Source organism: Diprion similis, chromosome 3, assembly GCF_021155765.1.
Source record: "Diprion similis isolate iyDipSimi1 chromosome 3, iyDipSimi1.1, whole genome shotgun sequence".
Lineage (NCBI taxonomy): Eukaryota > Metazoa > Arthropoda > Insecta > Hymenoptera > Diprionidae > Diprion > Diprion similis.
Window position 1 is genome coordinate 8,356,471 of NC_060107.1, and position 12,681 is coordinate 8,369,151.

Consider the following 12,681-nt stretch of genomic DNA (forward strand, 5'->3'; position numbering starts at 1 on the left):
GGTGAATTTATAACGAAGAAAGAAAAAAAAGAAAACGGATGCGATCTTTCGAAATACAATAATTCAGAATTGAGAATAATGTTTTTCAATAACTAATGGGGAAAAAAATTAAGTAAGAAATATGCGCTCCCGTGTCATGGTGAAATTCATTAATTTATTACGGGAATCGCCTGCTGCTGAGCGGGTGTTAATCATACTTGAGGAATTCATCGCGCCATGCAGCTTCGCCGGACGATGTGGCTTTGAAGACGAGCATCGATACTTGGGAAATCGCTCTCCGGAGGCCCGACAAGGCGATGTTATCGCCTAAGTGAGTGCGGGTGCCCATGGGGATTGCAGGTTCCTCCGCCATTCCGAAAAGATTATTCGCAACAACACCACACAATTCCCAAAACTCTGTCTTCTGCGGGACGTTACGTTTTTGTCAAAAATTTATAACTTGCTTCTTCTTTTTTCCTCGAATATTACTATCCCACAAAATCGTCTTTTTATATTCTATTTATTAGGTATTATACATCACATATCACTGCTATGGCTTTACGAAAGTTTGCGGTTTTTCTTTATTTTATTTTCTTTTCCTTTAAAAAAATTTTTGTTTTTTTTTCTGATACTTTTGGGTTTTTGTCCTATCGATTCACGGGTTCAAGAAAAATCGTGAGTCTCTTTACTCCCGCGAGTTTTGTTTTCCGATCCTGTATATATATATATATATATGTATACAGATCATAGACTCTTTTTTTGGGGTTTGGTGCACCCGCGATTTTGATTTTACGGATCGAGCCTCTGTACCGAAGGCCTTAAGCTAGCACAAACTTGAGACAGGAATTGGTAATGGCGGTCGCGTTTGCTGGCTAAATTTAGCATCCCTGAAACTCGCTACAAGATGGCTGTTTGTCCGTATCATCGTTGAATAACGATAATATCGAGTCTTAATAATCAACCCTCTTGTCGTCTCTCGTCGTACTTTCACTTAATCTCTGTCATCCTTCTCTTACTTTTTCCCTTTTCTCTTCTCCCCTCTACACTAACACCTTGATTAGTATTTTACTCAACCGTTATACAATATTCGTCACAATATTATCTTTACTATTATTATACACGTGTTATCCGTCATAGATATTATTATTATTTTTTATTAATATTATAACCAGATGTCACAGCGTGTCCAAAGCCATAGAAAAATCCACACCAAACGCTTGCACCACATTCGTTGGCACTCGATGTCAATTACAATCTGCAGTTAAATTTTTTTCACAACATTCATCATTTTAGCAGAAGGGCTCTTCAAAATTTTACATCATTTATCCACTGTCTGTATAATAATATCACTTACTATTATTATGATTATTATTATTGTTATCGTGATTAATTTATTATACTATCCTCCCTCTGCACGAAGTGGTGTGAAAGAGGAAGAAGAAGAAGAAAAAAACAAAACGATTAAATATCGAGTCTCGTTAATTTTTTCGAAAACATTTTTTTTTCTTTCTCTCGTCTCTTTCACGCTGAACTGCAATGCAGAATCGGTTATCCAATTTTTGTGGCTGGATGAAAGCCGCGATTGCCGTGCAATTTTTATTCACCGTGAAATATGATCAAAGTTTGATGTGTTTGATTTTTTTTTTTTTTTTTTTTTTTTTTTTTTATTTTGCTCTCTCTCTTTTCACTTTTCGATGTAACGAATCAACCGCATCACAATTTAGTCTTCACGTTTCGATTTAGTTTTCTCAAAATATCTTTGCACGAACGTTGAGTCGGTTTTTTCTTAATTTCTTGCATTTTAAACTGTTGTTTTTTCTATCTCTCTCTTCTTCTTTCGTTAGTTTTTCACATTATCTCTTTACACCTCGCGGATACCCAGTCGCGTTTGATATATATATATATATATATAGACATTTGAATTTGACGCTCGGTTGTGATATAAATTTGAAAGAATTGCAAAAAACTATATTCAGACTGACGTCTAAAACCGAGATCGTATCCACGAGACGAGGACGACGACAACGACGACGATTCCCCGTGTATATTTATAAATAAACCTAGACTTTGCGTAAGATTTACGGAAATACGGCGCGTAGTTCTTACACACACCTGCATACACAATACGTATACATCTACGTGCGTAAAAATTTATATATTATAAAACGTATATGCATATATATACACGCAATTAGCTGCAGTTTTTCATTCACTTATCCCACACTTCGTTATTAATCTTCATCATATAATATACATACAGCGGTAAATTACACCGATTTTTATCACTAGTATTATTATTATCATCATGTTTTCGAGCGTGTTCTTTTTTTTTTTTTTTCTTTGCCAGAACGAAATTCAACTTCATCTTATAGTCGTTATACAGATGGGAGAAAAAAAAATAATAATAAATAAAAGTTGATACCGTGTCCGAGTAATCTATCGGTTAATTACTATCCCAAACTCGATTTTGTCTCATCGAGCTTCTGCTCGTGACTGCACATGCAAAACAGTAGCTGTGACGATTGCCTGGCCTAATTGGAGAGCTTTGCGATCGTTTTTGGCGAGGCGCTTCTCATCTGTGACTTGTCACCGAACCTTTTTGTCCCCCCCCCCCCCCCCCGCCCACCGCCGCCCCTCTCACTCTCTCTCGTTTTTTCGTCTTATTAGTTTATTCTTATCTTTATCAATTACACATACTACGTTCAATGACTTATTTATTATATTTATTTTATTATTTAGTTTTATTATTTTTATTTAATTATTATCCAAACGCGTGTCTATTTTGTTATATTTTATTAATTACTATTTTCCTTGTTTTTATTTCTTTTTTTTTTTTTAGCAACATTCGCAACTACCTTTAGCTTAATTCTTTAACGTGGGTTTTACTTGTCTCTGTATTCATTTTGCCCTAAAGTCTTCTAGGGCATTACGTATATGATCTATCTATCTATTTATCTATCCATCTTTCTCTCTCTGTCTCTCTCTCTCTCTCTCTCTCTCTTTCTTTTCGCGTAGCGTGACCCTAACTCCTCCTACATGTATAATTCGGGGTCGGCCAACGTGTTCTGTGTGTATATATATATAATGATAAATATAAACATATATATGCCATTCTCAGATAAGACATATCACTGACGTTATATACGATGATATTAAATCACATAACGTAATTATAAAGGAGGGCACGCGGTCGAGTTTCCGACTCGTTGGTAAGATTCTCAACCATTGAAGAAAGAAAAAGTTCAATTGGACGGATAAGAGAAGAGAGATGGATATATCACAGCTGCTGAGAATATTTATAAAAGCCTCCATGGTTATGTCGTACACAGGATTTGTGCGGTTACTGTGTAAAAAAATTGTGAGAATGGTGACAATTCTTATCTTATCAATTTTCTAAAAAACTTTTGCAAGTACAAAAAAACGTGGACAAACCTTACGAACTATTTCGGTTTCAAAGATTCGCTGCATTTGCATGTATTAGAATGTGAAATATTCAAGTCAACCGGCTTTCTTGATCTTCTTTGATGAAACGAAATGTTTATTGAATAATTTATTTTTATGTATATATGTATATATGTATATATCTGTATGTACGTGCACGCGTCGGCTTTTAAGTTTGAAATTATCTTGACACGCAATTACACTAACTCTGGAAGTAAAATAAACTAAATAATGCAATAAAGATAAATTTCTAAAATTAAATCCGTATGTAACGAATATATAAATAAGTCTAAAATAATATACTTGAATTAAGTAAAGGAAAAAATGTTTTATTAAAAGTTTATATTCATATATATTGTTTATAAGATATATAATGTTCGCAGCGCTCTCGCATAGATTTGACTATTTTAATATTGGATCAATTAACGAAAATATATGTTTATATTTTCATTCTGTAGGAATATGTTTCAGCCTCTGAATATATTTATATATGTCTATACCTATACGTATTCGAATAGTTGCAAAGAAATGTTTAATTGCCGGAATAACGTGAATACGAGACTAGAAATAGTCGAGTTCAAGTGTGGTGACAAGCTTTTTTCGCCTATGTAGAAACAAACCAGAAAAGAAAAAAATCGCTATTAACTTTTGTTAAATAAACCGTGAACGGATCAAAAATATTACTTAAATCCAATTCGGTGCTCAGTTTTTTCATTATTTAAACATTTCAACTTTACGGAGATATATGTTTAACTTTTTTCGGTGCATGCAGCGATGTAGGTTAAGGTTGTGAGACAAGATCGGTCATTCTAAATCGAAAACAAGAGAGAAAAAAAATTCCAATTTTTTTTTTTTACCCACTCGCAGTTAAAGAATAGTCTAAAAATAACTTAAAAAAATAAAAGAATAGTATTCGACTATTCTCAGAACTCCGTGGTGAAATGTCCGCTGGTAGTTTATTTTGATAGAGTGAGGTAGGCATTAGAGCGAACTATCTATTTTTTTTCTTTCCTTTTTATCTTTAGCATCTTCTTCTTCACACTAGGCTTACTTAGTAGTTTTATACATATATATGTATATATATTTTTTTTCTTCACTTCCGAATCGTTGCAAAAAATTCGAGACGTTTCTCTAATTTTCGTGGCTGTTAAATAAATAATAACAAACGTGTGGAAATAAGACGGGAAAATTGAAGTAAAGAAATCAAACTTTGAAGAAACAAAAAAGTTTCGAATGATCGGAGGGCCGACGACTCAAAGTTCCGAAATGCAAGATTCCGAAAATTCAAGTTACGATAGAGAAAAAATTCAAAAAATAAAATTCTCATTGAGTAAAGTTCCAAACATTCAAATATACTCATACCAGCGTACTTTAATCAATGAGTGGGTGTAAAAAATTATATAGAAAAACCGAAAATCGGAATAACAAGGATCTATCTTCGATCATTCGGAATTTCGATGTTTCGGATATTGAAATTTTCCCATTTTCGGAACTTAGAGCGTCGATTTTTTGATCGTTCGAAACCTTTGATGTTTCATCAAAGTTTGATTTCTTTACTTTAATTTTCGGCAGAAAAAAATTGGGAATTTTGTACTTTCGGGATTTCAACCCCCTCCCCCCCCCCCCTACAATACATATCCGGCTGCAACGGAGATGCGTTGAAGATCGGCTTTATAGAAAAATTATGCCTATAGACAGCCAAGGGTATGCAGTATTATATAGAATCGAGTACCAGGGAGCTATTTTCGTATTTTCACGCGCATTGTGCTCCAGATTTGTTGAGCACCGTGGCCTATACTTAGCCTCGGAACACCTTCCTACCTACACTAAATACTGTCGTTTCGTCTATTTTCGTTACTGTTTACACATCGCTGATCCTGCAGTCCGCGGAAAGGTACACACAATTTGAGGAAGCAGCGTGACGAGCAGCTGATTGACTCTGACTCTTGCTGAAATAAAGTGCGCGATCGGATATCGAATCACATATCAATTATCGAAAGTAAGTATTAAATGTGTGATTGTCACGCGAAAAGTCTGAAGAATTATTTTCAAATCTCCATGCAAAAATAATACGTCGTAGAAAAAGAAATAAATAAACTAATATTTTTGGCAACGAGTGCAAATTTTTCCAAAGAAATATCATCGTCGCAATTTGAAAATAATTTTAACGCAAGTCTGAAACGAGTCGCAATTATTTCTTGGGTACTTTTTCATGCGTAAATCATTTGCAAAAAGTCACGTCTTCGTCATTCGGGCGATGAAGATTTCCTTGCCAACTTCGCGGATTCTGTATTCGAATCAATTGTTGAGCGGCGTTGAGACGTTCGATTTTGGAAATCAGATATAGTTCGTGACTCTGAACTCAAGTCGCGCAAAACCAATTCAAGTCTCGTCTCGATCGGATCAATGAACTGCTCAGAGATGAAGGAAATAAAATATCGATAGATATTAAATAAATTCTTAGAATTTATTTTTATAGTATTCGCACTTACGAAATCTTGATTTTAAATTCAAGCCTCAAATTACGAATTTAAATATTTTCAGTCAGTATTTGAATCCGATTATTCCATTATTTTTTACAGAAATTTTGCCGCAAAGTTTCCAAACGAAATTCAAGTGTTATTATAAAAATCCTTTACGTGTTACTATTTCGAGTGCAATTTTTGGCGGGACGAATAATGTTAAACGAATCGTTTTGTTTTCTCATTGCATTGTTTAAAATTAATTGCACAATTTTTATGATTTGAAAAGTAAGTTATTAGCTTCTAGAAAGTTCAAGCATACTCGATGAATTGTTGGTTTTCCTCTTCTTGACTTCACGTCACAGCTTCAGTCATTACAGGGTGCGGAAATTCAGCGTATCAAGAGACGTGCGCAAAAGTGTTGCAACATAGGAAAGAAAAATTTTGCGGTAAAGTGATTATAAAAAGTGATGTAGAAGAAGGAAGTGTGGCTGCACCTTGTGAACCGCATACATCCGATAACAAGTTGATAAACCGACGAGTTCGAGGTAAAAATTCATATAAATATATTCTGATTGGTTCTTTTTGTTTTTTTGTTTTTTTCATGCAACTTATCGATGACTCATATTTTCTTCGCTGTGGTCAACGCGAGTATAACTTGATGTGAGAAGAAAATGAGGAAAAAATCGTTGAAAAGCACTCGAAGTTGAATGAAAAATTAGCGATCCATGCACCGTTCAAATGTTGAAAACATTTCTAGCGTTCGATTATTCACTCATCGTGACATAAATCACATAAATAAAAATTCTAAAATCGCTTGGCGCCAGCTGCAGCTTTATTTTCTATACTTGAATATACATATGCGGGTTACATATGTATGGTAAAAATATACAAGCGTGTCATGTAACGGATACACAGACGGGACTTTTCTGGGCAGAACAAAGGCGAGCTTGTTAAACTGATCGAGAAAGCGTCGAAGCGATGATCTATCGTGTTCAGAATTCGCCGAAGAGGTTTGAAGTTTGTTCAGAACGCCAAACGAGGCCGGAAACTCGGGCCAATAAACCTTTGAATCTGCTTTATTACAGCCTGATAAATTCTCCCGATAATTCGTTGATTCGTAACTTTCCTCTTTTGAGGTGAAAATGACGCCAGAATTCGAGAGAAAAATTAGCCCAAGATTCGCCCTGGGACTTGAGGATTTCAGGCAAAGAAGCTTTACAGGTATACAATGTTTGTATAAGCATAATAAAAAAAAATTATGTTTGAAAATACGAATTTATATGGTCGATGGTTTGTTTTTTTTAAACTTTTTCATACACCGCGCTTCGACTCTTTCCGCGTATTACACTGTATATGTATATTACGATCACATGTATACACATGCAATACGGGGTGTGACTAGGAGTGCAGCTTCTCTCTCTAAAAAAGTTTCTCTCTCGCGCTGGACTGGACTTAAGCAAGATGTGTACCAACGGCGCCAAAATATCCTAGATCGGTGGTGATTAATTGTCGTCACGTTGAATCTGCGTGGGGAAAAAATGAGCGGGACTTTAAATAACTCACACTACACTATAAAATAATTCCCTAGCAAAATAGGGATTTCTTTAGACAGTTGGTACACATCTCACTTGAAGGTTTTAACCTTGAAGAAAAGGGCGTGTGTAGGAGTTTTAGGCACACCATGTATACTCACACCACAATACAATCGCGAGATAATACAGGGTGTCCAGTATTGATGGATATAATTTTCATCCTAGGTTCATAAAAGTTTAGTCATTTGGTGAGAAAAACAAACTTTTCTTTCAACTTTCAACTGTATTATTTTTCTCTGAAATAAGTCAATTTTTCTGTTTCGTATTTTTTGTTGCAATATTATTATACACGTATAATGTACGAATGTATGTCACATAGTACATTTCGTTTATTTTTGCGATGCGTAATTATGAGCGATGAAATGACGGAAAAATTGACTGGAACTTGCAATCGGGATTACCCTCGATATATTATACGTATTATGAGTTATCTAGACCTTTGACATTTTTTGCAGCTCAAAGAGTTGAGGCCGAGCTGATGCGCTTGTTGTACCTTTTTTTTTTTGTCTACCAATTATTCATTGCTTTTTACGACTATTATTAGAGCTGTTATCACTGATTCGAATGAACTCTCAATCTTTCTGGAACTTGTCATGTCAAGGTACTATACTTTTTTTGTTCCCCCGAAAAATAACCCGGTTATCTTGGGATTCCGATTTTCATGTCAATTATTGTGGTGTCTAACCCTTTAAAATTGATTTTTTTCGTTGCACGAATAGGAAGAGTTTTTTTATTAAAAATGTGTGGATAATGAAAATTGAAATATTTTTGCGGTAAGAGTATTTTATTCGGTATTTCCTTCTTCGATTATTAGAATGTCCATCTTCAAATAAAAAATGAAAATAAATAATATACAAATTTTAATCGTATTTTTATAACTTGAGTGAAGATCGATTACAACATTTAACGACAAATAAATTAGCGCCGATCTAAAAGCTTAGCGGGTAATAAAAATTCTCAATGTAAAAACAAGCCGATCGTAAGATGAAATTAATTCACCAGCGAAAAATTACCGCATTATTCCGCGAACTCGATGAACCGTTGAACTACGACGAAGCCAAACCAGCAGCACGTGGAAATAACAAACAGGATAAACAAATTGCTTATCCGCATTGACCGGATTTCTCATCAACAAATTCGTGAATCTGTGTTCTTGTAAGACGAAAAAAAGAAGAGAAAAAAATTACAGTCGCATAAAAACGAGCGATTCGTTGGGGGGGGGGGGGGGGGGATTTTGTGCCTTCTATTAGTAATAAATTGATTTCATCTGAAGGTTATAATTTGCTGAAATGGCTATAAAGTTGAAGTTTATTAACATATAGTTATAATACTTTGCACTTGGCTGGGGAATTTTCCGTTATTACAAGCTGGAATCGTCTTCAACAGTTTTTGTTTTGAGAGTTTTATCTGTTCAATATTTGTTTATTAAACTGTTTTATACGAATTGTATTTGTTTATTATACTTTTGTAAAATAGATATTTATTTTGTTACCCTATTTTCATTAATATTGAAGTAAGTAATTTCAACTTACAAACTAACTTATTCTCTAGGGCAATAAAAGAAAATAAAATTTAAAAAAATTAAAAACAGCAGTGTCAGTGATGTCAACAGTTATCGTGTTTCGCCATGATTATCAACGCATGAATATAAGTATTACCAATCATTTCTGCGTAACTTCTGAATTTACTAGTTACGGTCACTTTACTAATTCTGGACTATTAAAAAATGAAGATAAATAATTTTATAGCCGTAGACCTAAAATCTATTTCATCTCAACGTTCTTTTCAATCGTGGAAACTGGTATTATAATTCATTGAACGTATAATCTGTTTCAATAAATAAATGATACGACTTTAATCGACCGTAAAAATATCGTTATAATTATACAAATTGCGAATCGAACGTTGCGACCAGCAGAAAAAAAGATATTACGATGCAGTTACATAATAAAAAATACTAAAGTTCTCTCGTTTTTAGTGGTTATTAGGGGCGAGGTTGAAATTCCGCAATTCAAAAAGTCCCGAAAGTGCCAAATTCCGAATTCTTTGGTAGCCAAACTTGAAGCAAAGAAATCAAACGTTGACGAAAGACGAAGATTTTCAGTTTTGTGAATTTCTAGCTCGGTAAAATTTCATCACATCGATCTGTCTTTGTTTCGAATTATCGATATTCTTACGTTCCGACTCCTGGTCGTTCCGTTTTTCAGTTTTTCTGATTTTTCATTTCCAAATTTTCCTCTGTCGTAACTTATATTTTCGGAACTTTGATCCGTCGGCTATCCGACCATTCGAAATTTCGTTGTTTCTTCAAAGTTTCATTTCTTCGCTTCAACTTTCGCCACCAAACAATTCGGAATTGGACGCTTTTCGGCTTTTCAAATTCGGAACTTCAACCCCACCTGACTATTATTATACCAATCGGATTCTGGGACTACCTTCCAAGCAACGGTCCGTTCTCTCCCTTGAAGCTGATCCTGCTGAGGGCTCGTCTCTGGAAGCTGCTAACCGATCCCTGCTTGTCCTTGCTTCCTGGCGAAGGTACGGCCAAGTGTTCATCCTCCGGTGCATCCTCGCACAGTTTTACCGCAACGGCGGCAGCTGGTACAGCCGAATGAACGAGGAGCTCGCTCCAGGGCGTCGTCGTCGCGACGGAGGCGGCGTCTTCCTCCTCGTCCTCGGAGATTTTCAATTTTCCCAACCTCTTGTCTTGCACCGGTGTCAGCATCGCTGCAGCGGCAGCTTTTCCTCTTCCTGCAGCAGCCTCGACGCCCTTCGTTTTACCGAATATTTCAAACATTCAACTATCATCACGGAAGAAAGGAGGCATCAAAATAACGTCGAAGATGTAATAAGCAGATTGACGGAAAAAATGCTTTTTTAGAAACTCTCCCCGTTTTTAACTCGACATAATTCAGGTCGGCACGTGAGTCGTCCAGTTTTAATTCACAATCAGTACAATGATTTCAAACTCTCTTTTCAATTTTATCGCGTTAATCGCACTTTCGTTGCATTATATGCGAGGTTTTTTAAGATCGCGTCACCAGATATTATTCCACTATATATATATATAGATATGAAACACTGCACGTTTTTTAAACACCAATTTCAACGAACGTTTTCACGACCCATAAAAAAAATTTTTTTTTCTTCTTTTTACTTTTGTTACAGCTTACCGTTGACTATATTCCAGGTCCAATATATACACGCATAGTTAGGTTTACCTACTTTTTATTAACCGCGCATCAATTAAATTTTATGTCCGGCTGTTGGGGGATTTTTTACTACGTATAATATTTAAAAAGAAAAAATAAAAATAAAATAAAAAAAATAACCCGTATTATAGACATATACGTATATTTTTATTCATCCATTTGAATATATATTTATTATATTTAAATATAATAAATAGACAATATACTCGTACACAAATTTTCAATTGTTATAAATCACGATACATATACTTGAATGTGGGTATATTAAATACGCAAAAAATTGCCAGTACACTTCTTTATCGACTTATTCGCACAGACGCCGCGAATAATCGAAGCTGTTCATATTATTTGAATCGAATTACCCATAATATCTCCGTAGCTTGAATTAGCATGTATAATATGGTGACCGTCGCGCCAACCGACGTAACAGCGTCTTTTTCAAGAACGAATCTCTTATCTAGCTTCCCATGTTATTCACAATCTTTAAATGCCTACGTACACGTTGACGTTGTATCGTTAAAATTCAAACTTGTATGATAGCGTGTTAAAAAAAAAAACGAAAAATCACAAATTAATAGGCACACTGGTGTAAAAATTTCCCACCATTCGACGTCCACGTTGCTTTTTTTTTCTTTTTGAAACTCAAAAGTTGTTATTATTATACTTTTTTTCCTCTGCTTTCACCCCTTTGTCTCTGTTACTTTTCACTTTTTTCGATCCTCCAACTTCTACGGCACAATTTTATCTATTATATGCCCAACTAACACTTGTCACGTGTCACAGGTTTGCGGCACACGCTGTGTCGACGGTTCGAGAGCATTTAACATGCGCCAACCGAAGTACATGTATTTATATATATATAATATATATATATAATATACTTATATTATAGGTGGTAGCACCGCTAAAACTTTGCCTCACTTCTTCGACACAGTTTTTCTTTATACCTCGGTCACGGATCCGACTTGTATCTTGATCGGGAAATGATTTTTTTAATTAATAGGATACCTTATCCATACGTCGATCTCGCTGCATGCGGCTCATTATACAGGCATATAATTATATTCACGTTTTACATATGATGTCAAATTCTATTTCGAATCGTCGGTGAAAAATATCGTCGCAACCGGTTTCTCCGCGGGTAATTGAAGAATGAGTAGTTATTTATTATTGAATGCAGTTTGTAAAAATCAAGAAAAAATTAAAATGTCTTTTACAGAACGCATTGCTTCCGTCTTATATTCGAATTTCAAGTTCGTTTCTCCTTGCTGCACTTATCAAATTCAACCACTCGGTGATAATCGCGTTTTTTCTCCTCGCGCAAAATCATATGCCGTTTTTCTAGTCGACACTTGCCACAGGCTCCTCTAAAGTACGGCTTTTTTCATTTTTCAGACCCACTTTCCAACGGTTTTGCATCCACGTACAGCCGCCGATCGGGACCTGTCAGCGCGGCAACGACTTCTGAGATTGCGGCGGCACCGGGTTAAGCGAAAATACGCGCACCCACACTGACGAAAGTCGAAACACGCAAACCTTGGCGCCCACGCACACAACCGGCCAGTGCCTTGCCATACTGCTTCGGGCGAGATAGGCGATCATCGTGTGTGCGTGAATTCTACAACCGCGAAAGCGACACGCATGCACGAAGGCGCCGATCTACATACGAGCGTATTCCATGCACTGACGTCTAAACTGCAGGCGCCATACGGAGGCCGAGGAAATGTTTTTGCCGAAGTTAAAAATTCGGAGCTTTTACACCGAGTTTACATTATAAATCGTTATTTCTGGTAGGTGGACGTTCAACGATCAACGACCTCTGCCGGGATTCAAAGTATCGAAAGACGCCACCTGCTCCAACCGACGCCTCGTATTTAATTATAAATATCGTTTTTTGCATCGTATTTTATAATACTTCAATTCAATGTATCGAAATCAAAGTCTGACGGCTGGCACGAAGTGTTCTGGGATTTTTTATTCACGCGAAGTACC

At 35.8% G+C, this 12,681-nt stretch overlaps 1 protein-coding gene and 1 long non-coding RNA gene across 3 annotated transcripts in view; one reads left to right on the plus strand and one right to left on the minus strand.

The window, feature by feature from the left end:
- LOC124416780 (ATP-sensitive inward rectifier potassium channel 12-like) overlaps positions 1–10,370 on the minus strand; it is a 49,083-nt gene extending 38,713 nt beyond the window's left edge. The window contains exon 1 of one of the 2 annotated variants that reach the window (XM_046898110.1): positions 9,913–10,370. In XM_046898110.1, coding sequence (XP_046754066.1) covers positions 9,913–10,274 — 362 coding nt within the window. In that variant the 5' untranslated portion in view covers positions 10,275–10,370. Of the gene's footprint in view, positions 1–197; positions 551–9,912 lie in introns of those variants that run through there. The other variant, XM_046898111.1, reaches the window with a different exon arrangement.
- LOC124416792 overlaps positions 1–12,418 on the plus strand; it is a 63,985-nt gene extending 51,567 nt beyond the window's left edge. Inside the window, exon 4 of the long non-coding RNA XR_006930810.1 lies at positions 12,085–12,418. This is a non-coding gene — a long non-coding RNA (uncharacterized LOC124416792). The remainder of the gene's footprint in view (positions 1–12,084) is intronic.
- Positions 12,419–12,681: the final 263 nt, after the last annotated feature.